Here is a 23,303-nt window from a genome sequence, read left to right on the forward strand (position 1 = left end):
CTAGTGGTTAGCGCACTGACATATAGTGCAACTGTGTCTCTGGCAACCTGTGTTCGATTCCTGGCTTAAGGTCATTTGCTGATTACATTCCCCACAAATCGCTACACTGTCCTGTGTAATAAGCACAAAAAGGCAACAAAAAAAAAAGGTTGCACTTGCAAATTAGTGAGTTTTACTTTACAGTTACATGGTTGCTACTGTAAATGAAAACAGCAAAAATATGGTTATTTCTTCTACAGTAAGTTACTTGTCACTAGCTGCCAGTTAATTACTGTAGTTCTTTTCTACAGTAAGTTACTTGTCACTAGCTGCCAGTTAATTACTGTAGTTCTTTTCTACAGTAAGTTACTTGTCACTAGCTGCCAGTTAATTACTGTAGTTCTTTTCTACAGTAAGTTACTTGTCACTAGCTGCCAGTTAATTACTGTAGTTCTTTTCTACAGTAAGTTACTTGTCACTTGCTGCCAGTTAATTACTGTGAATTTCACAGTCAGTTTCTTACAGTGTATGGAACACTTGAAAGGTCAAATGAAAATACACGTGATGAATTTGATAGATGGGCGAGAAGTGGATTACCTCAAACCGTTATCGCTGAGGGTTTTAGATTGAGATGTCAATGTCCGCTAATAAAGCCTGAGGCATGATAATGTGTCAGGTTATACCGTATGCGCAAGCAAGCTATCACATGCAAACGTATGCATGTGAATGAATGATATTTGTGCTGCTTATCATAATCTGTAGTTCCACTAGTTTCCCTTTGCTTGCTTATCATAAATAAATGGAAATCAGCCTAATATATGAACTTGACCATTTGCATTTTCTTCAGAGGATTATCTTATGACAGTTTACCTCCATTATTATCGTACTGGGTACTGCACATGTCCAGTTGTGTGTTAAGGTCTCTCTATGTGTTTTTGACTGCAGGTCATCTCCTACTTCTCAGGACAGATTGGCATCGGTAGCACTGACTTTCGGAGGCGGGTGGGTTTTGCAATGACGATGCCCTCAGCCAATCTGTCCATCTACATCAATAACACGCAGGAGTCTGACTCCGGGCGCTATCACTGCCACGTCATCATTCCTGGAGCTCCAGGCCTGTCTGGAGAGCTACACCTCAATGTTAAAGGTACATTGGCAAAATGTGGCTATATTCACATATTTGGGGTATTTAACTGTTTGTCTCATGGCTTCTTTTTCTGTTCGTTGTAGTTCCTCCATCCACACCTGTGTGCTCTATGACAGGAAATCCTGTACTGAGTGGCAATGTAACACTGAGCTGTAAATCCAGCTATGGCAAACCTGTTCCTCAGTACAAATGGACCAAAGCAGCTCCTCTTTCTGAGGTCTTCTTCTCTCCCATGCAAAGTGAGTCTCCCACATCTGTATGTTTGCAATTGTTTGATTCTCTTTCTTTGACTGAGAAAAATTCAGGAGCTTTTGTGGATGCATTAATTACATTTTTTATTTTATCTTTCATACACTAATGATACCAAAAGGTACAATTTTGTTTAATTTGCTGGATGGATTGATATATTCTGACTGGTTAAAATGGGGTTCATTTAAATGGTACATTACCATTCAAAAGTTAGAGATCTGAGATCTTTTTTATTTTACTGTAGATATAGTTTTTGTGATATATTATTGCAATTTAAAATAAATATATTTTAAAATGCCATTTATTCCTGTGATGGCAAAGCTGATTCTTCAGCATCATTACGCCAGTCTTCAGTGTCACATGATCCTTCAGAAATACAATTTTAATATGCTGATTTGATGCTCAAGAAACATATCTTATTATTATCAATGCTGAATATTTTGTGCTGCTCAATATATTTGTGGAAACCTTTGATGACCGCAAAGTTCAACAGAACAGCATTTATTTGAAACAGAAATATTTTTGTAATATTACAAATGTCTTTATTGTCACTTTAGATTCTGAATGAAAGTATTAATTTCTTAAAACAAACAAACAAACAAAAAAACTTAAAGAGATAAACTGACAAAAGACATTCAGACTATAAGAAGTGCTCAAATAGCATAATTGTGTGTCAATAATGCAATTGAACATTGGCTGTTAAATGAATAGACTAGTGCTGTCAAACGATTAATCGCATCCAAAATAAAAGTTTTTATTTGCATAATATATGTGTGTGTTCTGTGTATATTTATTATGTATATATAATTACACACACATACAGTATAGATTTTGAAAATATTTACATGTATTTACATGTCTATATTTATATTCATATAATTTATATTATAAATAAATATATAAACATAACCTATTTTTCTGAAGTATATACATGGATGTGTGTGTATTTATATATACATAATAAATATACACAGCACACATACATATATTTCGTAAACAAAAACTTTTATTTTGGATGCGATTAATCGTGATTAATCATTTGACAGCACTAGAATAGACTAAAGAATTCTAATTGTTAACTCAAGGTCATCCTGTCATCATCAAGTATTATTTGCTATATGCAGCATTAACAGATTTATCAACAATCAGGTTCTTCCTTCTCTACATACATGTACAGTATTAGTGCTTCTTTTTTCTTTCTTTATTTTTTTTTTCTATTTTATTTTTTTGTTTGTTGTGAACAATCATTTGAGTACAATCATGTAGCATATTTCAAGTTACATACAATACTCAATGCAACCATGGAATATCTTATACATTTTTGTACACTTACCTGGTATGTTTTAACTATAAATTATACTCAACCTTCATTAAATTGTAAACAGTATAACCTGTTTTCCTTTTTACAAAGAAAAAAAAACTATATACATCCAGGCAGAGATTTTCTTTCTTTTTTAATTGCTTTTACCTGTAGCACAAAATAACTAGATAGAAAAGGAATTAGAATATGATTATAGAGTTGTTCTGTTATGATGTCCATTTGTAGACCAACCTGGAAGGCTAATTTACCATGCCTTCCCCCAGGAATTTCCTTTGAGATTTTGGGAATTTGTGTGCTGGAAAAATCGGATTTAGACTTGATGTTGCTACTTGATAACAACTTTAATCCAGTTTTAAAATTCATGTTGTTTGACTGTAATTTATGCTGTAGTCTCTTGAAATAATGTCAACCACAATGCTTATTTTACTTAGAAAATGCTATTTTAAAAACCCATTCAAAATTCCTAGGGAACCTATTGACCCAAAAATGCTGTGTGTTTTAAGACTTAAAACAAAATAGCTCTATTGATAAATCTTACTAAAATACATTGACAGTATAATATTTTAATAAATGAATGCTTTTATATAGCAAGAAAAATGTATCACAGTTTAAACACAAATATTATGCAGCACAGCTGTTTTCAACAGCAAATAACCAAATTTTTCTTGAGCATATTTGCATGATTTTTGAAGGATGTAATGATACTGAAAATTCAGCTTTGCTTTGCAGGAATAAATTACATTTTAAAATATATAAAAAAATACAGTCATTTTAAATGGTCTACATACATGTACAGTATTAGTGCTTCTTTTTTCTTTCTTTATTTTTTTTTTCTATTTTATTTTTTTGTTTGTTGTGAACAATCATTTGAGTACAATCATGTAGCATATTTCAAGTTACATACAATACTCAATGCAACCATGGAATATCTTATACATTTTTGTACACTTACCTGGTATGTTTTAACTATAAATTATACTCAACCTTCATTAAATTGTAAACAGTATAACCTGTTTTCCTTTTTACAAAGAAAAAAAAACTATATACATCCAGGCAGAGATTTTCTTTCTTTTTTAATTGCTTTTACCTGTAGCACAAAAGGAATTAGAATATGATTATAGAGTTGTTCTGTTATGATGTCCATTTGTAGACCAACCTGAAAGGCTAATTTACCATGCCTTCCCCCAGGAATTTCCTTTGAGATTTTGGGAATTTGTGTGCTGGAAAAATCGGATTTAGACTTGATGTTGCTACTTGATAACAACTTTAAACCAGTTTTAAAATTCATGTTGTTTGACTGTAATTTATGCTGTAGTCTCTTGAAATAATGTCAACCACAATGCTTATTTTACTCAGAAAATGCTATTTTAAAAACCCATTCAAAATTCCTAGGGAACCTATTGACCCAAAAATGCTGTGTGTTTTAAGACTTAAAACAAAATAGCTCTATTGATAAATCTTACTAAAATACATTAACAGTATAATATTTTAATAAATGAATGCTTTTATATAGCAAGAAAAATGTATCACAGTTTAAACACAAATATTAAGCAGCACAGCTGTTTTCAACAGCAAATAACCAAATTTTTCTTGAGCATATTTGCATGATTTTTGAAGGATGTAATGATACTGAAAATTCAGCTTTGCTTTGCAGGAATAAATTACATTTTAAAATATATAAAAAAATACAGTCATTTTAAATGGCAATAATATTTCCCAATATTATGATTTTTACTCAAATAAACAAGTTTTTTGTTTTGTTTTTTTAAATCGTACAGATCCCCAACTTTTGAATGGTAGTGTATAACTGTTAAATAGGTTTTTATCTTTGTTATTGTTGTATCATTTTAAGAGGCGTTTCTCTGTTCTCGATCTGTTTATTATCATGATGAAATTGGTTAGATGCTGTGTAGAGAGGAGGACTACAGGCATCATTTATCACTAATTTAGCGTGTCTCCCTCCTTGGCCTGAGGAGAGGTGGAAATAGCTCCGTTACCCTCAGATCAGCCAGAGAGACACATTCCCATCTGCCTCTAAACACGACAGGTTTGACCTTGACTGAGTGCCAGGAACATCTTACATGTCTACTGGCATGTTCTCTAAAGTCCATATCAAACGATAAAGAAAGCATGACATATTACAGTTACAGAAATAGAAAATGTGCATTAGTATCCAATACAATTTTTCCCAAATGTATCATGATTTGGTTTCATGGTTCATGGTTTCTGTTGACATGTTCGAAATCTGTTTAGTCGAAATACACGGCTGTGCCAGCTGTTCACAAAAGCTGGCTTATACTTATCAACCATGCAGCAAATTTCCTCCTTGATCCCAGGCACGTGGGTCTCCCAGTTTCTCTCCTGACATGAGAGTCCTGAGGGAGGCGAGGTGCTCAGTAATTCTTCCCTCAGGAAAGACAAACCAATCATGTTCTCCTGGTCATCTGTCTTCCTCTCGCCCTCTCTATGTCACTCTCATCTGCACATTCACAGAGTGGAGGTTCTGCCCCCAGCCTGTGCTTGTGCTGGGATACCTGGGTAAGGGAATAGACCATAGGATAGAGAAAACTTCTTTAGATAGACTCAGTAAATGTGCGGTTCACTCTTACAGTCTTGCTTAGTTTATTCCCCAACCCTTGTTTGCTTGTACATGTCAGTACAAGAAAGATAAAGCTACTTGTACTATCACTTAAAAGTTTGAGGTCAGTAAGACTTTTTTTGAAAGACATGAATACTTTTATTCAGCAGAGATGCAATAATTTGTGCAAAAGTGACAGTAAAGACATTTATAATGTTACATAAAGTTTCTATTCCAAATAAATGCTGTTTTCTATTCATCTAAGAGTCCAAGAATTGCATCATGGTTTAAAAAAATATTTAAGTTGTAATAATATTTCACAATATTAGTGTTTTTACTGTATTTTTGAGCAAATATAAACAGCTTTGGTGAGCATATGAAACTTATTTTTTTAATCTTAGTGACTCCAAACTTTTGAAAGGTTGTGCAATTGTTTTCTAAAGTTACACTCTGTATTTTTTAAAGCAGTTTTACACATAGAGTAAGAAATGTTTAAAACTCTGTAAGCCCATGGCAAAAAATGGCAAAAAGGACAAAAACAACAAAAAAGCTTAAAGCTTGATAAGCATTTTTAGCAATCAGCCATTTGTATCAATGTGTGTCAGTGAGATTAGAGTGATTCAATATCCCAAGCATATCAGTCTAAAAGCATATCAAACATCATCCTACCCCTTTCATCTTTTTTGTTCCCTCCCATTGTTGAAATTATGAATCGTGTGGTGCTGTACTGTATCTGTGTCTTGTTAGAGAGCTAAATCAGACCTGTGTCTCGTAGTTTATTCAATGCAGAAGCAATACAAACTGAAGGTTTTTATGAACTGACCAATGAAGTGTTGATTTTATGAAGCCAATCATTTCAAGTGACACTTCATTAGTATAAAAGTGCCTGTGAAATCTGGAAAGCCCAGACTGGGGTCCCTGGTCGCCTGGCCTCGGCTCTGGGTCACTGAGGAATTTGAGTTTGGCTGCTCATCACTACAGGCCAATCAGTGTGTGGACAGAAGCTACAGCAGCAGATGGTCGACTGCAATCTCTGCCAACACTGTAATAATGGCAGAAATGTAATGTTTGTTCTCTGTCTTGTTGGTTTTAACTTCTCATCCTTCTTGCCAGCATCATGCAGTGAAAATAGGCGTAGTATTGTCAACATAACTGTAGCCAAGTCGTTAACACATATGTCTCATATATGTGTCAGTCATCATGATAAAGTGCTCTCATAAATAGGGATTTCAAAGGATTACACTCTTATTTACTGCCTATGTCAACATATTTCATATAAGGGTGTTTCTTCAACTGTGTGCACTTTTATGGCCAAAATGTTTTTTATTCTTTTTACTTAGACTACAAGATTATTATTAGCTTTTTCTTATGTGAAGGTCACTTAAAAACAGTTTTGGAAACTTTTTATCATGCCTTCATCATCTATCTTTGCTATTTTTTAAATGCATTTTATATACACATGAGATTTTTATTGTTTTACCCTTTAATCTTAAAATATGAATGAAATTTTAATTTTCCACAAATTATAGCTGTCTCGCATCATTTCCCCCAAACCAAACTAATTTGCCCCTTTTTAATAAAGTTAGTGTGCTCGTTTATTATCAAACTGTGGTGGACATTTTTATTATTTTATTATTTTCTCCCATACTGTACATGCAGTGTTGGGAAGGTTACTTTGGAAATGTAATAGGTTACAGATTACAAGTTACCCTATTTCAAATGTAATGAGTAGTATAACTATTTCAATTACTTTATTAAAGTAATGTAACTGATTACATTTGAATACTTTTTTATTACTTTTCGAAATTTCTAAAGAATGTTTTTCAACTGTTAATCATTTTCAGACACTAAAACCAGGCAGGGTTACTTTTACAGTAATACTCAACACTGATTACTGTCACACTTTCAAAATCCAAAAATATAAAATTGTCAAAAAATGCAATAATTTAACTGTATAGCACACAGCCACCACAAAATCAGACTTTAGCACCTCTTTTTTTACTTTGAGGTTAAATACAGATTTAAAATCATAACAAGAATAATTTAATAGCTATGATACGGTTTTTGAAATCAAATCTTTGCATAGCTATGACAGGAAACACTGGCATCTATAGCAATGCCTTGGGAAAAAAACAGTCAGTCCTAAAAAATTAAAGCATACATAACCTGAAATAGGAAATAAAACAGTTATCAATTATGATATTTACAGTAAAGACAGGAGTAATTGCTGCTGAATATCCAACTTTGCCATTAGAGGAATAAATTACATTTTAAATATATTAAAATAGTAATAAAATAATAAATTGTAGTAATATTTCACAATATTACTGTATTTAATGGTGGTGTATACAGTTTAATAATGTTAGTGAACAAACTGAAATGGTGAGAATAGGAAAGGAATTTTTAAGGACATTTTAATTTTTAAAAGTCCTCCGGACCAAAATTGCCTGTAATTGAATAAACACCCATAAAAGTAGAATAAGCAGTCACATGCTACAATAGGTCACAACAGCTGAAAGATAGATACAAAGAGGTGAACTCTATTGAAAATGCATTTGATGTTCAAATATGATGTTATGAATGTTTGGTTCTATTTTCAGATGAGAGGCAGGGCACCCTTCGACTTAGCAACCTCACCAAAAGTATGTCCGGCAAGTATGTTTGCCACGCCAGCAACACGGCTGGGACTGACAGCTGCCACATCAATATAGAGGTCTCCACCCGTAAGTATCTTTCAAAAAGATTGATGCAACATTCTATATTGTAGATTTCAGCACTCACTGTTCCTCTTGTGGCCGCAGCTAACAATGCCTGGGTGGTCGCCGGGGCCACAGTGGGCTCCGTGGTGGGTCTGATGGCTCTAGTTTTATTCCTGATCTTCATCCTGAGGAGAAACCGTGACACAGAAGAGGAGATGGCCAATGATATCAAGTGAGCATGTGTCTTATATTTCTAATATTGTATTAGGATATCTGCAGTGTTGGGAAGTAACTATTTACTTGTAATGGCATTGTGTAATTTGATTACAAAATAAATGTAACTGTAATCTGCAACGGTTACTAAGAAAAATGTGTAATTAAATTACAGTTACTTATGAAACTGTTAATGATTATGAAGAGGGTTACATCTGAATACTTCTTGTATTAATATTTACTATTTCTTGTTATGATTTTAAATCTGTACTTAAAGGGTAAGTTCATTTTCATTTTTGGGTGAACTAACCCTTTAACCTCAGAAAGATCTCAAAGTAAAAGAGGTGCTAAATTCAGATTTTGTGGTAGCTGTGTTTTAAAATTAAATTATTGTAATTTTAATTCAAGTGATGAAGGATTTTGAAAGTCTGACAGTATTCATTGTTGAGTCATACTGTACCCTAGTGAAAAGAAATATACTAAAAAAGTATTTGAAATACATTTATTTAATGCCAAGTATACTACAAATACATATGTATGTACTTAATAAAAAAAATCCTGCAATTGTACTTTTAGTACACTAAACTGATATAGGCCTACTTAATGTCTGCTAAATTGGAACAACTCATTTTGTACTAAATGCAGTTTAATTGTGCATAAATAGTGCTACAGTCCAACTAAAGATATACTTAAAGGTGCAATAGGAGATCTTGGAAAATGCTAACTTTAGCTTGATAGCACTGAAAGCGAACGTCCCACCCTCCCTGCAATCGCCGTCCAAAGCCACGCCCCCTGAACGCATTTACACTCACAGACCAGAGACAACATTACTACAATAGGCTACATCAGGTTCCCAATTCCAGCCCATGTTCTGAAGTGAAGTAAACGTCAATGGATTTCCCCCGCTCGACCGGTGAGAAATCTTTAAAAGTACTACAATACCAGGAAGGAAGATCGGGTTGTTGATGTTTGTCTGCCATTCTCGCTCTGTCTGCACAGCATGCGTGAACGCGCTGATGATGTATCCTGTCTGCGCAAACTGGGTGCACAGAGGTATGCAAATACATATGTTGACAGGCAGGTAGGAAAGCATATTAAAAAGCTCAGACCGAGTGTTTTGATTGGACAAACATTTCTTGATCCTACACCTTCCACAGAACATATAAATACAGACAAATACATTTAGACCACTTAACTTAATGATTGCTATCGGGATGTGAAGAGACTTTCAACCAGCATAACAAAAAATGTTTCTGAAGACAATCACCTATTGCACCTTTAAGTATATTTGATTGCACTGCAGTGGAACTATTGTGCTTCAGGTACACTTATATATCTTGCATTTAAAGACCGATATTATTCAAAGATCATACAATCCACATCAATAGTGGCATTAAAACACATTTTAGGCTTAATTTTAAGAAATGTGCATTGTGCACAAGTAGTAGTTCAAATAAAGTTGAATTATTTTTATATCAGTAAGTCTCGAGCGATATGACAGTAAATATGTTAACAGATTTGAACTATACTTAGTATTAAATAAATCAATTTTAAATATATTACTTTTTACTAGGATAAGGTTAACCTGCCTGATTTAAATGTCTGAAAATGATTAACAGTTGAAAACATTCGTTAGAAATTTAGAAAGGTAATTAAATGTAATCAGTAAAGTAATACTGTAAAGTAATTGAAATAGTTACACAACTTATTACATTTTAAGTAGGGTAACCTTTCCAAAGTAACCTTCCCAACACTGAATATCTGTACTTGATTTTTGCACTTCATCCATAATGCTACAGATTAGATGTCTGTATTACAGTATGTGCTTTCTATTGCTTTAAGGGAAGATGCACAGGCACCGAAACGCGTCTCCTGGGCTAAAAGCGGCACAGGATCGGACATCATATCAAAGAATGGCACATTGTCCTCAATAGCCACCAGCCCTCCTGCACAGGAGCCTCAGCATCCACTCCAAAACAACCATTACCCATACCCCCCTGGTGCCTTGGACACCACCTCCATCCTCACCACCTCTGGAAGCACAACCACATACCGCCTCCGCCCAGGGGAGCCCAACCCACTACACGGCCTGCCCGGATACAACGCCAGCGGCACAGCAAATCACACACACCGCCACCATCATCACCATGATCGCCATCACACTCCCGCAGTCCTCAATTCCAACAGCTTCTCCACACAGAGGACTGAGGGGCTGCAGCCGCAGACCCCACGCCCACTCAACATGCCTATAAACTCTGCCACCCTGTCCCGCATGGGGGCTGTGCCCATCATGGTGCCCACCCAGAACCACACCGGGTCACTGGTGTAACGGCCCTCAAGACTAATAATGTGCTAACGACTAGCCAAACGTATGTGGAGAAGGGTATCGACAAATGTGACGATAAATTTGGCTAACTTTTTATACAGAGTAAAGTACAGTAAAATATCGTTACATGTCGAAAAATACACCTTTGATTTGTTTTCTAAAGTATTACATGTTTTTTAATGAGCTTAATCTGCGTTTTGATGCCTAAACACTCTAAGTTCTTTTTGTCAACTTTTCACTGACCGAGAACAGTATTTTGTCAGTGAGTTATACATTATGATGGGATGCAGATGTCCACTTTTTGTAACAGTTGTGTTTACGGATTCAGATTTGTCCAGTTATTTAGACATTCAGTTAAATTTATGACAATAATCTTGAGTGTTCTTGTGCCTCTTGTGCCTCCGTTTCTCTCAGGAGTTTTCGCTTTTTCTGTCAAGCGGTTGACAGATTTCTGAAGCAGAGCAGGTTTTATTTCAAATGTAATATTTTCTGACCATTCAGACGAGTTAAGAAATTTAGAGAGAAAGGGGAAGACTGTAAAGTAGAAAATAAAATGAGAGCCTGTGAAAATGCTGTCTTATGATGTAGAGCATAAAACAAACAAATGCCAGTGTCTGCCATGCTCGTTTACTGGAGCAGGAAGGACTCTTAATTTGTAAAACATGTGATCATGTAAGTTACATGGAAGTGTCCATTTATTCATTTGCGTGTTCATGAAAATTTACGATAAACTAGCCTTGTGGTAAAATGACTTGAATATTGGAAGCAATGTTTTTTTTTAATAATAGTGTTAATGCTGAATGTTATTGTGAATATTCTGGTTGAATATATTGTTTACTCTGTAGTTAAGCCTTTTCCACTTATTTTGTTATTTTCAAATTAGCATTATATGGAATTGAAAGCATTATACATTAACTGTCTACATGATGGAAGCAGAGATGTAAGAAATGGTTTCAAAGTGGAAAATGCCTCAGTGAGGTTCAAGTGTTTAAGTGGTGGTGCTTGTTTTGATTACTTACCATAATGTTCTGCTTATTAAACCAATGCAAAATTGTAAAAATGCATTGTAAAACATTTTTTTAAAGAGTTAAACTAGCACATCTCTTTAATGTGGCATTTGATTGACCCGCATTAAACAAATTTTATTAACAACAAGTATATTAAATATCAGAACCAGACACTTTATTTTTGCTGCCACATTTGTCTTTTTTATCAGCTTACTTCGTCTACAGGAGTTCTCAGTTTGAGATCCCGGACGAGCCCCCGATTTCTACTATGGCCATAACAGAAATACAGTTTTTTCTTGTTGGTATCATGAGAACCAAAATTGTTTTTAAAGTAAGTATAAAATTAATATTCAGAATAATATTGGTTGGCATAGAAGGCTATTGAATGGCCAACTTTTTCATGGATGTTTTTGATTAAACATTTTATTTATCCTATATAAAACAATTGTAGAAATAGTTTGAACATTACAAAAGCCAGATGTTAAGTCCCACGGGGGGAAAAAATAGATTTTGGCTGAAGTTGGCATTTGAATTGATATTAAGTTACTCTTCTAGGCCACATGTCTTTCAAACATGGTCTTCTGATAAAAATTATTAGAAAATACACTGAATAATCACTTTGTTATTGATGCAGGCTATTTGGCAGTCTGCCACTCTTACAAGGTAGACCAATGTAACCACATAATGAGGAACAGAGAACAGAGGGAACAGAGTTAGGGAGTTTTGGGGAGAGTACTCCTACAATAAGATTAGAGGTTAAAAACCATATAAAAGTGTGAGTTGGTCATTTGTTCTGCAGGCATCTCGGCTTTGTGGTTTCTTTCAATAAAGTCTTATTTTGTCTTCTGGAGCTCCGAACTCCGAATATTTTTGCAAGACTTTCTCCACTACATTTATTTTAAACAATTTGAAAGAAAAAGGTGCTCTAGTGAAGAACAATAAGAAGTGTTTATTCACACCTGCCTCCACTTTTTGCAAGCACATTCTGGACGTTGTGCTTTCTGTTAGTCAGAGCCGACCATTTATGATCTGTTCTTTATCTCAGTGCAAGGACAACTAAATATTAGATGCATAATGGCATATGGTCACATTGTCCTCACAACCAGCATTTTGTTCCAGTACTTCGGTGAGTAATTCCTTCACTCTTTTTATTAAACATTAATTTGAAATGGTTTATAATTAGTTAATAGAAAATTCTGTTTCATAAATATATGAGTAAATATAGATTTACTAATATAATAAATATCACCCTACTGCTCAAAAGTTTGGTTTTGGCAAGATTTTTTAATGCTTTTGGAAGTCTTGCTCATCAAGGGTGCAGTTATTTGATCAAAACTACAGTAGAAAGGGTAATACTGTGAAATATAATTACCATTTAAAATGAATAATCTTTTCTGTTTTATTATATTTGAAAATGTAATTTATTCCTGTGATGACAAAGCTGAATTTTCAGCAGTCATTACTCCAGTCTTCAGTGTCACATGATCCTTCAGAAATCACTCTAATGATCATCAATGAAACAGTTGAAAACAGTTGTGCTGCTTAATATTTTTGTGGAAACTGTGACACAATAGACCCCCAAATAGAATAACCTCCTGTGATATATTTATATATTAACTTTTACATATTTATTTTTTTACATTTCACACTATTTCAAGCTTTTAAAATTGTTCTCTCCATCATCAGCTCCTCCATCTGTGCCAGAATGTTGGCTGCAGGGATACTCCTTCGTGGGGAATGATGTGATTCTGATATGTCATTCCTCTCAGGGTCACCCAGCACCAATCTATTCATGGCACAGAGAGCAGAACGCAGCCCCTCTGCCGTCAAACAGTTTTGTTGAAGGTAGGAAACAATCAGCTGCTGCTATAACACTCAATCTGGCACCTGAAAATAGTGCACGGATGGCACAGATTTGCTTACTCAACTTTTATAAAGAGCCAAACAGGATTATATATAAACACAAACCATTAATGATTTTTAATAAATCCAAAAAATAAAAATGTACTCACCCTCAGGTCATCCAAGATTTAGATGAGTTTGTTTGTTCATGAGAGCAGATTTGGAGAAATGTAGCATTACATCACTTGCTCACCAGTGGATCCTCTGCAGTGAATGGGTGCTGTCAGAATGAGAGTCCAAACAGCTGATTAAAAACATCACAATAATCCACAAGTATTCCACACCACTCCAGTCCATCAGTTAACATGGACTAGCGAAACGCTGCATGTTTGTAATAACCAAATGCATCAAAATGTTTTATAGTAATTAATAATTTTTTTTCATTCTTTTGTGGCTAAAAATAAATATTAAAGTACATCTAATTTGCTGTCAGTAAATTGTACATGTATATTAGTCATCAGCCACCCTGCTAAATATCTACCTTTAAAAATACAATACAATAATAAAAAATCCAGTCTCAATTGTTCTTCAGATCATCACACAGGTTCTCTGAAGTTGCACAACCTGTCTGATACCTTCGCTGGAACCTACACATGTAAAGTGTCTAATTAACTCAGGCAGAGTGCAGCAGAGTGCAGCGTAACCCTCAGAGTGACCTGTGAGTACAACACACACAGCTCTAAAATCACTGAATACTGAAATCATTTGACATGGTGTTCTATTGATAGATGCTGCTGTGATTGGCGGAGTGTTCATGGGAATCTTTCTCATTGCGCTGTTGATTGGAGTAACGGTCATATCTACGACACATGGAAAAAGGAGAAGCACATCCAGAAAACATGTAAAAGAGCATAGGTGTGAACTAGATGTGATGTTCAGCATTTTCATTAATTTTTCTACAAGGCAGGTGAAAAACAATCCAGCACCGCATCAGCAGAGCGGAGGGAACCAGGGCTGCGTTCAGCCCCAACAAAAACGGTGCAAAACGTTTTTTAAACGGAAACTGGTGCGTCGAACACACTATTCTGATGACGCAAGAGTTGCAACTATGGCAGCTGAGAAGGCCATTCTTTGTGTTCTTTTAGAAGAATTTTCGGAGCCTGATGAAATCGGTATAAATACTGCAAAATACGCTCGATGGTGCAGTCACTGCCCTTGCCCTCCAGAATAAAAGAGAACATCCCAATCAAATGAAGGGATTTGTGGAAACTGTGGTTCCTAATTATTGTGATCCAACATTTGCCTCGCATTTCAGGATGAAAAGACAAACATTTCAGGTGAAGGATAATCCACTTCTTATCCCCCGAGACTGTGTTATGATCTATATGACCTTATTATTTTTATTGTGAGTATTAGGCTTATCATTATTGCTGATCACTGTTGTTGTGCTATGATATTGTAATATTTACCATTATATAATCAGAGGGGTATAGAAAAGTTTATGAAAGTGTCACTCCATAATACAATAGCAAACTATATAAATATGTATAGCATTTTTATGTTACATTAATCAGTGTCTAGCACACCTTCCTAAGGAAAGGATATGGACCAGAAGACATTGCAATTACTAAATGATATTTAGACAGACTTAAAGAAGTTCCAGATCTATACATATGCTCTTATTATTTCAGTTATTTTGCCTTTAATGTAAATAAACATGTGCAAACAATATACTTGCTCTTGTGAATGTATTTGGATGTTAATTACATTGTGCTAGCTGTCTCTTTAATACCGCGTGGTTTACATACATGCTGCTGCTGACTGGGCTGACATGTTTGACACACCCACCAAACAAGAGAAAACACATCTCAAACCCCGTTGCACACCGTTTCCAGGAAACATGTCGTTCAAACCGGAAACCGTGGCAAAACGGTGCACACCGGTTTGAGCTTGAACCTGCCCCAGTTGTTTAGATGTTTCTCAGATGCTTCATCTGCATCTGTTCTACTCGTTTAATTTCTGAGCTTACAATAAATATACACTCTTTTTCATGTACCTATAAGCGTACCTTTGCACTTATTTCATTTAGTGATACTATAATGATGGATTAAAGATAGAGACCTTTGTAATGTATAGCGTTTTAATTCTTATCGACTTTAAGAACATTATAAACTCATGTTGACAAAACATACACTACCAGTCAAAGTTTTTGAACAGGAAGATTTTTAATGGTTTTTTAAAAAATTTTTTAAGAAGTCTCTTGTGCTCACCAAGCCTGCATTTATTTGATCCAAAGTACAGCAAAAACGGTATCATTTTGAAATATTTTTACTATTTTAAATAAGTTTTTTCTATTTGAATATATTTAAAAATGTAATTTATTCCTGTGATTTCAAAGCTGAATTTTTAGCATCATTACCCCAGTCACGATCCTTTAGAAATCAGTTTAATATTCTGATTTGCTGCTCAAAAAACATTTTTTATTACTATGTTGAAAACAGCGGAGTTGAATTTTTTCAGGTTGCTTTGATGAATAGAAAGTTCAGAAGAACAGCATTTATCCAAAATATTAATAATTTGTAAAATTATACATTTCTTTATCATCCCTTTAGATCAATTTAAAGCATCCTTGCTAAATAAAAGTATTAATTTCTATAATTTCTTTCCCCAAAAATAAAATTAATCAATTATACTGACTCCAAGCTTTTGAATGGTATAGTGCATAGTGTTACAAAAGCTTTTTATTTCAGATAAATGCTGATCTTTGGATCTTTCTATTCATAAAAAAATCCTGAAAGAATTTACTCAACTATTTTAAATATTGATAATAATAAATATTTATTGAACAGCAAATCAGCATATTAGAATGATTTCTGAAGGATCATGTGACACTGAAGACTGGAGTAATGATGCTGAAAATTTAGCTTTGATCTCAGGAATAAATTAAATTTTAAAACATTCAAATAAAAAAATATTTAAAATAAATATTTAAAATGTTACTGTTTTTGCTGAACTTTGGATCCAATAAATGCAGGCTTGGTGAGCAGAAGAGACTTCTTTAAAAACATAAAACATCTTACTGTTCAAAAACTTTTGACTGGTAGTGTACAAAAACTGATTTTCAGGTGAAACCCAAAAAGCCTTTGTGGAAAGTTTCACCAAACAGCTTTTATATTTTATTTTACAGGGTGCACAACAGCTCAAGAGTCATTTTCAAAACAACATGAGGGTAAGATTTATACATATTGTGTAATGAGGTCAAACAATATAAAGCCACACTTGAACTGATAGGATTTTCTGTGCTCACAAAGACAGCTGTCTGTGATAAAAAGTAAGTTCTGAATATTGAATTCATCTGATATCTATATGTACATAAAAGGGTTAGATTTGAGGATTTATTAGCCTTAATTATATGATTTCAACTAAATTGTTTCAGTAACTTTTGTAAATGTTTCACTTTAATGTTATAGCCAGTTTTTCTTTACAGGTTACATTTCGTAACCTGACGGTATTTTGACCCCAAACAAACCAAATTCCTCAGTGTGCTTTTATAATAACCACTATAATCTAGATTTACTAATTCACAAGTTTAAGGCACACACTTTCTGCATAAAATACTGTCGACATCTCATGATCAAACTCAACAGACGCAGGAGTGTGAAAGAGCAGTTATCTCTATAGTCACATGTGGGACATATAAATATATAACGGTCACTTAACCCAATATCTCTGATGAACATTTTAGACAATGAGGACACAAACGGTTTTGTCCCGTTAAGGAGTCCATTTATGAGCATCATGACTCAGTGAGCAAACTTCTTGCAATGATCATCCTCATCACTTCATTTGTACCTAAAAAAAATAAAAAGTTAGATATATATGTATATATATATTTTTTTTAAATACTATTTTAAATATATTAGATATATTACAACTTTTTTATAAGACAGAAACTCATTACCCTCCAATATCTGATGTACTCTAATGTCTCTGACGTACTGCTGCACTGCATAGTCCTTTAGGTAACCATAACCTCCATGTATCTGTAAGGCCTGGTTACATATCTGAAATAGATGATCACAAAAACCTTGATGTATTTATGTAACAACATCAAACATGTCATCACAATCCGACAGAGCAATGTGTATATACACTTACTGAAAAACACTCATCGGTCACAAAGAGTTTGGCCATTGAGCAGAGCGAGACCGCCTCCGGTCGACCCTCCTGCAGAGCCACCGCCGCCTGGCGCACCAGCAGCCGAGAAGCTACCAGCTTAGTGGCCATCTCAGCCAGCTTAAACTGCAGGAACTGAACACAGACGTCAATAACAACTTCCTATTTCTGATTTAACAGACATTTGACTGAATCCTATTATGCAGATCAGTGCTAGACAATTCAACTGGTACCTGGCTGTTCGATAGTGTTTCTCCAAACTGTTTCCGCACACACATGTGATCTCGGGCCAGAAGCACAGATGCGTGAGCCGCTCCAAGGGAACAAGAAGCTGTGGGTTCAAAAGAATTAACATGAACTCTTGCCCTGTGCTGAAACTCCTTGTAAAAAATTGCTTGTAAATCCCTTTTCTTTCAATCAGCAGCTTTTGTATTTCTTTTTCGAAACGATTGATCGCAGGCTTCATTGATCTGAGCTTATGCATTTCAATTTCTGATAGAAAAAGCATTATGTGTGGATAACTTTGCCAGTGTTCACTCAGAAACTGAGGTGCATAAGCTCAGATCAACGAGGCCTATGATCAATCAGCTCCAAAAAAAATTAAATAAATAAAAACGTGTTCTAACTGAAAGAAAACAAATGAAATTTATCAGCAAGAGATGTATAAGCAATTTTTAGGACATTAATTTTTGGACCTGGAACACCACAGGCGCAACAAAAAGAGAAAAATCCCCAAAAAGTATAAAACTGATCACATTTTTAGGAAGTCAGTAAGATTTAGTCCAATGTGATAACATTCAAAATCCTCTCTGGGTTCAAATGACCGCAACACAAATCTGTCAAAATAAATAGGTTATCAAAAAAGGTTTCAAATCTAAGTTAAGAAACAATTCACCAATATTAATTCTGCCTCCATTAAGGCCTTTCATGGCAATGCTGAAGCCCTCCCCTTCTGCTCCAAGCCGATTGATCACTGGGACAGCGCAGTCCTCAAATATCACGGCCCGGGTTGGCTGCGAGTTCCAACCTACCTGAAAGATGTTGGTACACCGATTATAAATCACAACAGTGATGATATAACTCAATCCTGCCATCTGCTGGATAATCTTTACCACTCAGTGTTCCTGTCCTAAATAATAAACTTACTGTATACCGAAGACGTTCATTACCTTCTTCTCTTTTTTGCCAAAGCTGAGTCCAGGGGTTCCTTTTTCAACCACCAGGCAGGAGATGCCCTTAGGTCCCTTCCCACCTGTCCTGCACATCACCACATAAACATCTGTGTCTCCACCTCCACTGATGAACGCCTGACCACAAACAGCAAAAACTGTTGGGATGCTGCATGGAGATTTTTGTCAATGCCTCAATCATTTCTCAAGGTACCTTGGAGCCATTCAGGATATAATGATCTCCTTGGAGTGTTGCGCTGGTTAGAAGTGAAGCGGCATCACTCCCACTACCTGAGGTTAGGGAATAAAAAATAAATAAATAAAACAAAATAATTATAAATTAAATACTTTTAGGTTATTGATAACACTGATATATGCCACAAAGGAACACAGAAAATGTGATCCTGAACTTACCAGGTTCTGTGAGACAGTACGAGGCAAACTTCTGCATAGCGCACAGATCAGGACAGAATTTCTCCCTCTGCTCATTGTTTCCAAATGTGTCTATCATCCAGGCACACATGCTGTTTCAAACACAATCAGTAACCACCATGTAAAACCTAATTAACCATGAAGAACGAAAACTATATGCCAGCACATGTACCACTTTATGTAAAAAATATATTTAGTCCAACCTTATGTATTATTATGATGCAGCAACAACTTTAAAGTATTAATAGTAAGCTAATAGGGATATTTATAAGGCGTAGAGATGGCTCACTTGTGAATACTGATGTATGCGGTAGTGCTGACACAGCCTGTGGATAAAGCCTCAAATATGATAGAGGTGTCCAGACGAGAGAGTCCGGACCCCCCAACATCAGGGTTCACGTAAATCCCACCAAACCCCAGCTGGGCGGCTTTCCTCATGGCCTCCACAGGGAAAATTTCCTACAAGTGAAGATATTAATGACGCTCAACTTTTGTAAATGCTTCAGCATTAAATATAAACAATAAGCAGTATTGTCAGATGTGCAGGTTACCTTCAGGTCCCATTCTGCCATATGTGGTGCCATCTCGTTGGCAGCAAAGTCAAATGCCACTTTTTGAAAGTCTTTTTGTTCATCTGTGAGTCCTATAGAGGCTGTGGAGATATGCAGAAATGTGTGTGTATATATTATATATACTAATTATTAGTTTATATTGTTACTATTAGTTTATCTTGTTTATCCACTGTATGTATTAGCAGCAGCAGCTGTTGTAATGACCAACCAAAGGAAACGGCGTCTGATATGAGCCAATCAACTGCGCTCGATACACACCCCCAAATGTGATTGGTTGAACTTATTAAAAGCCAACCAATAGCGTTTGCAAGAACCCGATTAAATGACGTTAAGTTATTAAAACGTAAAATTTTATAATCAAATATATCAAACAACATTTCTTTATACACTGTACAAATTTTCAACGGTCAACTTCGAAACTCCAGGAACACTGCCGTTTAATGGAAGCGTTAAATATTGACTCAACAATCCTGCACAACTGAGTTTACTAAACAAAAATGTAACGCTAGATTAAAATGGCATGTTGATGTATAACTTCAATAACATTCAAATTAAAAACAGACTGCTTTTTACAAACGGGACCCAACTTAACCACGTTTCCACAGAAATTAGGCCATCGACAGGTATTTAATATCATAAATTTGCACCAAAATGACATATTATCGAATATGAGATTACATTAATTAAAATCTACATCTTTATTAAAATGTAAAACCATGGTATTTGAAACATATATACAAGTAGTCCTAAATGACTGAACGCTTGTCGTTATTTCTCAACCAACAATGTTGTCATTATCACGGTCTTTAAATAATTTGACTTACGATCAATGCAAGCTGCTATTCCTCGTCCCTGTACAGTGTTAAATATTAAACTGCGACTTCTACCGATGCTATATGAACCCAATCGGACACCTCTTGCGAGCACCCTAGCCGCCGCCATGTTGATTCAGTGACGCGTTCAATCACCGAGGGGATGATGGGTAATGTAGTTCTAAACACTTCGCACTTGACAGGTAGCTTCATGTGAATCATGTATGCTTAGAATCAACGCAGCTTTAGTTGTTTTTTATAACACACATGAATGTATTAAATTTAACTTGCAAGCAGTTTTGATAATTATAAACGTTCTAATTGTAATATACTCCACGTTCTGTGGTTGGGTTTGAAATAAAAGCAGACTAAATCCAGAAATGATCCTCCAGAGACCACATGCGATCTGCCAGGGCGCTATATTATCACGAGAAATAAACATTTCCTCACATTTCCAGTGAAACATGCCACCCAAGAAAAGAGCACGAAGCAGCGCCAAATCTAATAAACATAGTAAGTAATCTGCTTAATATAAGGGTTGCATCGTTTTTTAAAAGTCATCACTCACTTTAAATAATGAATTGCTTCTTATTTTAGCTGATGCAGACGCTCAACATAGTGAGGTGTCTGATGATGTTGCGCAACTCAAAACTGGCAAAAGAAAAAGGTCAGCAGTAGTAAAAAGTGATGTGGAGAAAAACCATCTTACAGCCACTGGCTCATGAAATCTGAACCTGAGAGTCGGATTGAAAATGGAGTGGATGTGAAGGTAAACCTTTTTTTGTGTGTGTCCACGGTTTTGTTTTGTTTGTATGTTTGCTTGCAAAAAGAAAAAAACATGCTTCTGTAAATCAAAATTATGACATAAAAAGTCACACTTATGACAAAATGTCAGCTTTTTAACTTAGTATGTCGTAATTTAAACTTTTTTTATTTTTTACCTCATTATTACTTAGTATCTCATAGTTTTTACTTATCTCATACTTACAAATTACCAGTGTCTCATATTCCTGACATTTTAACTGTCATTTTTCACCTCAATTATGACTTCGTACCTCATAATTTTGACATTTATCTCATAATTCTGACTTGGTGTCTCACATTTTTTCTTATGTAATGGAAACTGACTTCCAAATGAGGAAAAAGTTCAATAATGCAGGAGATTTTTAAGTGTTGTTACTAGGTGAAGTTAAACCTAATTATCTCAATAACTTAAATGTGAAGTGATGCTATAAATATTATCTTGTCATCCTCCAACTGCAGTTTGGAATTGAGGACCTCAAAGCCCTTCCCAATCAGACGGGATGCTGGGATGGAGTGAGGAATTATCAGGTGGACTATGATTATTTGTGTTGTTATTGACTATGTTTATCAAGAAGCACATGCAGAACATTCACTTATACTGAGACCTGAGACTTTTCTCCTCAGGCACGTAATTTCATGAGAGATATGAAGGTGGGCCAGCAGGCTTTCTTTTACCACAGTAACTGCAAAGAGCCAGGTATTGCTGGCCTCATGAAGGTGAGGAGTCACTACAATAGAAGCTTGATCACCACAAATATAACAATAGTGAGAAGATTTTCATTAACTATTTATTTTTACAGATTGTAAAGGAGGCTTATGTGGACCATACACAGTTTGACAAGAAAGACGCACATTATGACCCCTCCAGCAAAGCAGACAACCCTAAATGGAGTATGGTGTGTCTTTAAACAGACCACAAAAACATTCATAAAGATAACTTTATGTTTTTGCCTTCAGAACTGACCGTAGATTAACTCTGTATAGGTGGATGTTCAGTTCGAAAGGATGACCAAGCGTTTCATTCCTCTGACTGAGCTGAAGAAATATCACTTACAGCACAAAGCTAAAGGTGGACCCTTAAAGGATATGGCCCTCTTCACCAGAGCCAGACTATCAGTTCAGCCTCTCACTGCGGGTTAGTTGTATTTAATAACACAAATAAGTAAAATATGTCTTCTCATTTTCATGTACTGTAGTGTAGCATGATTTAAAATGTGATTATAAATATATATTTTTAAATTCTTAAAAAATAACTAATGTTAAATGCTGATTTTGTTTTAGCTAAAAGTAATTTATATTATATTAAATATATTTTAGAATTTATTAAAAGCATTTAAAATTAAGTCCAGATATTCAGCTGTATGGATTTGTGAAAAGCAGTCTATTTTTGATTTGTTATATTTGTTCATATAATTATTATTAACATTAATATAATTGTTAATTAAAATAATTATTAGCTCATACTTATTTTTTTCTTCTTTTCAGAGGAATTTGACTTTGTTCTGAGTTTGGAGAATGAAGATCCAAGATGAAAATCACCATATAAGTCGGTTTCATCTCATCCTATTATGATTCTCTCTCACTTTAAATTTTATAGTCAGTCTTTTCTTAATGTAATCTGCTGTATACTCATGTAACTTCGAAATACCAAATAAGCAAATAATAATCTTAAAACATTTTAATAATTTTGTTAATAAAATATTTGCTTGTGCTTCTGTCTCCTTCAGATCACTTAATAATACCAGATTTCTACCAATAATATCAGACTGATGAGAAGTCAGTTATCACAGGTTATTTTAAAGGGGTCATATGATGCGATTTCAATTTTTCCTTTCTCTTTGAAGTGTTACAAGCTCTTGGTGCATAAAGAAGATCTGTAAAGTTGCAAAGACTAAAGTCTCAAATCCAAAGAGATATTCTTTATAAAAGTTATGAGTCAGCCACGCCTACCTAAAACGGCTCGTTCTAACACTCCCC

At 34.9% G+C, this 23,303-nt stretch overlaps 3 protein-coding genes across 4 annotated transcripts in view; 2 read left to right on the forward strand and 1 right to left on the reverse strand.

The window, feature by feature from the left end:
• LOC107582569 (endothelial cell-selective adhesion molecule-like) overlaps positions 1-10,651 on the forward strand; it is a 44,359-nt gene extending 33,708 nt beyond the window's left edge. The window contains exons 3-8 of one of the 2 annotated variants that reach the window (XM_016268462.1): positions 925-1,126; positions 1,210-1,365; positions 5,190-5,234; positions 7,875-7,997; positions 8,076-8,205; positions 10,029-10,651. In XM_016268462.1, the coding sequence (XP_016123948.1) occupies positions 925-1,126; positions 1,210-1,365; positions 5,190-5,234; positions 7,875-7,997; positions 8,076-8,205; positions 10,029-10,515 (1,143 nt within the window). In that variant the 3' untranslated portion in view covers positions 10,516-10,651. The remainder of the gene's footprint in view (positions 1-924; positions 1,127-1,209; positions 1,366-5,189; positions 5,235-7,874; positions 7,998-8,075; positions 8,206-10,028) is intronic. The other variant, XM_016268463.1, reaches the window with a different exon arrangement.
• Positions 10,652-16,500: 5,849 nt separating this feature from the next.
• Positions 16,501-20,663, reverse strand: acad8 (acyl-CoA dehydrogenase family, member 8). The gene is made up of 11 exons (XM_016268464.1): positions 20,535-20,663; positions 19,690-19,790; positions 19,428-19,597; positions 19,121-19,230; positions 18,921-18,997; positions 18,707-18,844; positions 18,433-18,568; positions 17,771-17,868; positions 17,520-17,672; positions 17,323-17,425; positions 16,501-17,213 (listed from the first exon to the last, which is right to left on the reverse strand). Exons 1-11 carry the CDS (start codon positions 20,650-20,652, stop codon positions 17,158-17,160), a joined length of 1,260 nt encoding a protein of 419 aa, XP_016123950.1. The 5' UTR covers positions 20,653-20,663; the 3' UTR covers positions 16,501-17,157.
• LOC107582572 (thymocyte nuclear protein 1-like) lies at positions 20,643-22,977 on the forward strand. Its single transcript, XM_016268465.1, is given in 9 exon segments — positions 20,643-20,692; positions 20,981-21,035; positions 21,120-21,215; positions 21,218-21,291; positions 21,786-21,854; positions 21,951-22,043; positions 22,127-22,222; positions 22,311-22,461; positions 22,812-22,977. Coding segments are annotated over 8 exon segments (675 nt in total). The 5' UTR covers positions 20,643-20,692; positions 20,981-20,986; the 3' UTR covers positions 22,859-22,977.
• Positions 22,978-23,303: the final 326 nt, after the last annotated feature.

The sequence above is a fragment of the Sinocyclocheilus grahami genome, unplaced genomic scaffold (assembly GCF_001515645.1).
Source record: "Sinocyclocheilus grahami isolate Dianchi unplaced genomic scaffold, SAMN03320097.WGS_v1.1 scaffold46.1, whole genome shotgun sequence".
In the NCBI taxonomy this organism is placed as follows: domain Eukaryota; kingdom Metazoa; phylum Chordata; class Actinopteri; order Cypriniformes; family Cyprinidae; genus Sinocyclocheilus; species Sinocyclocheilus grahami.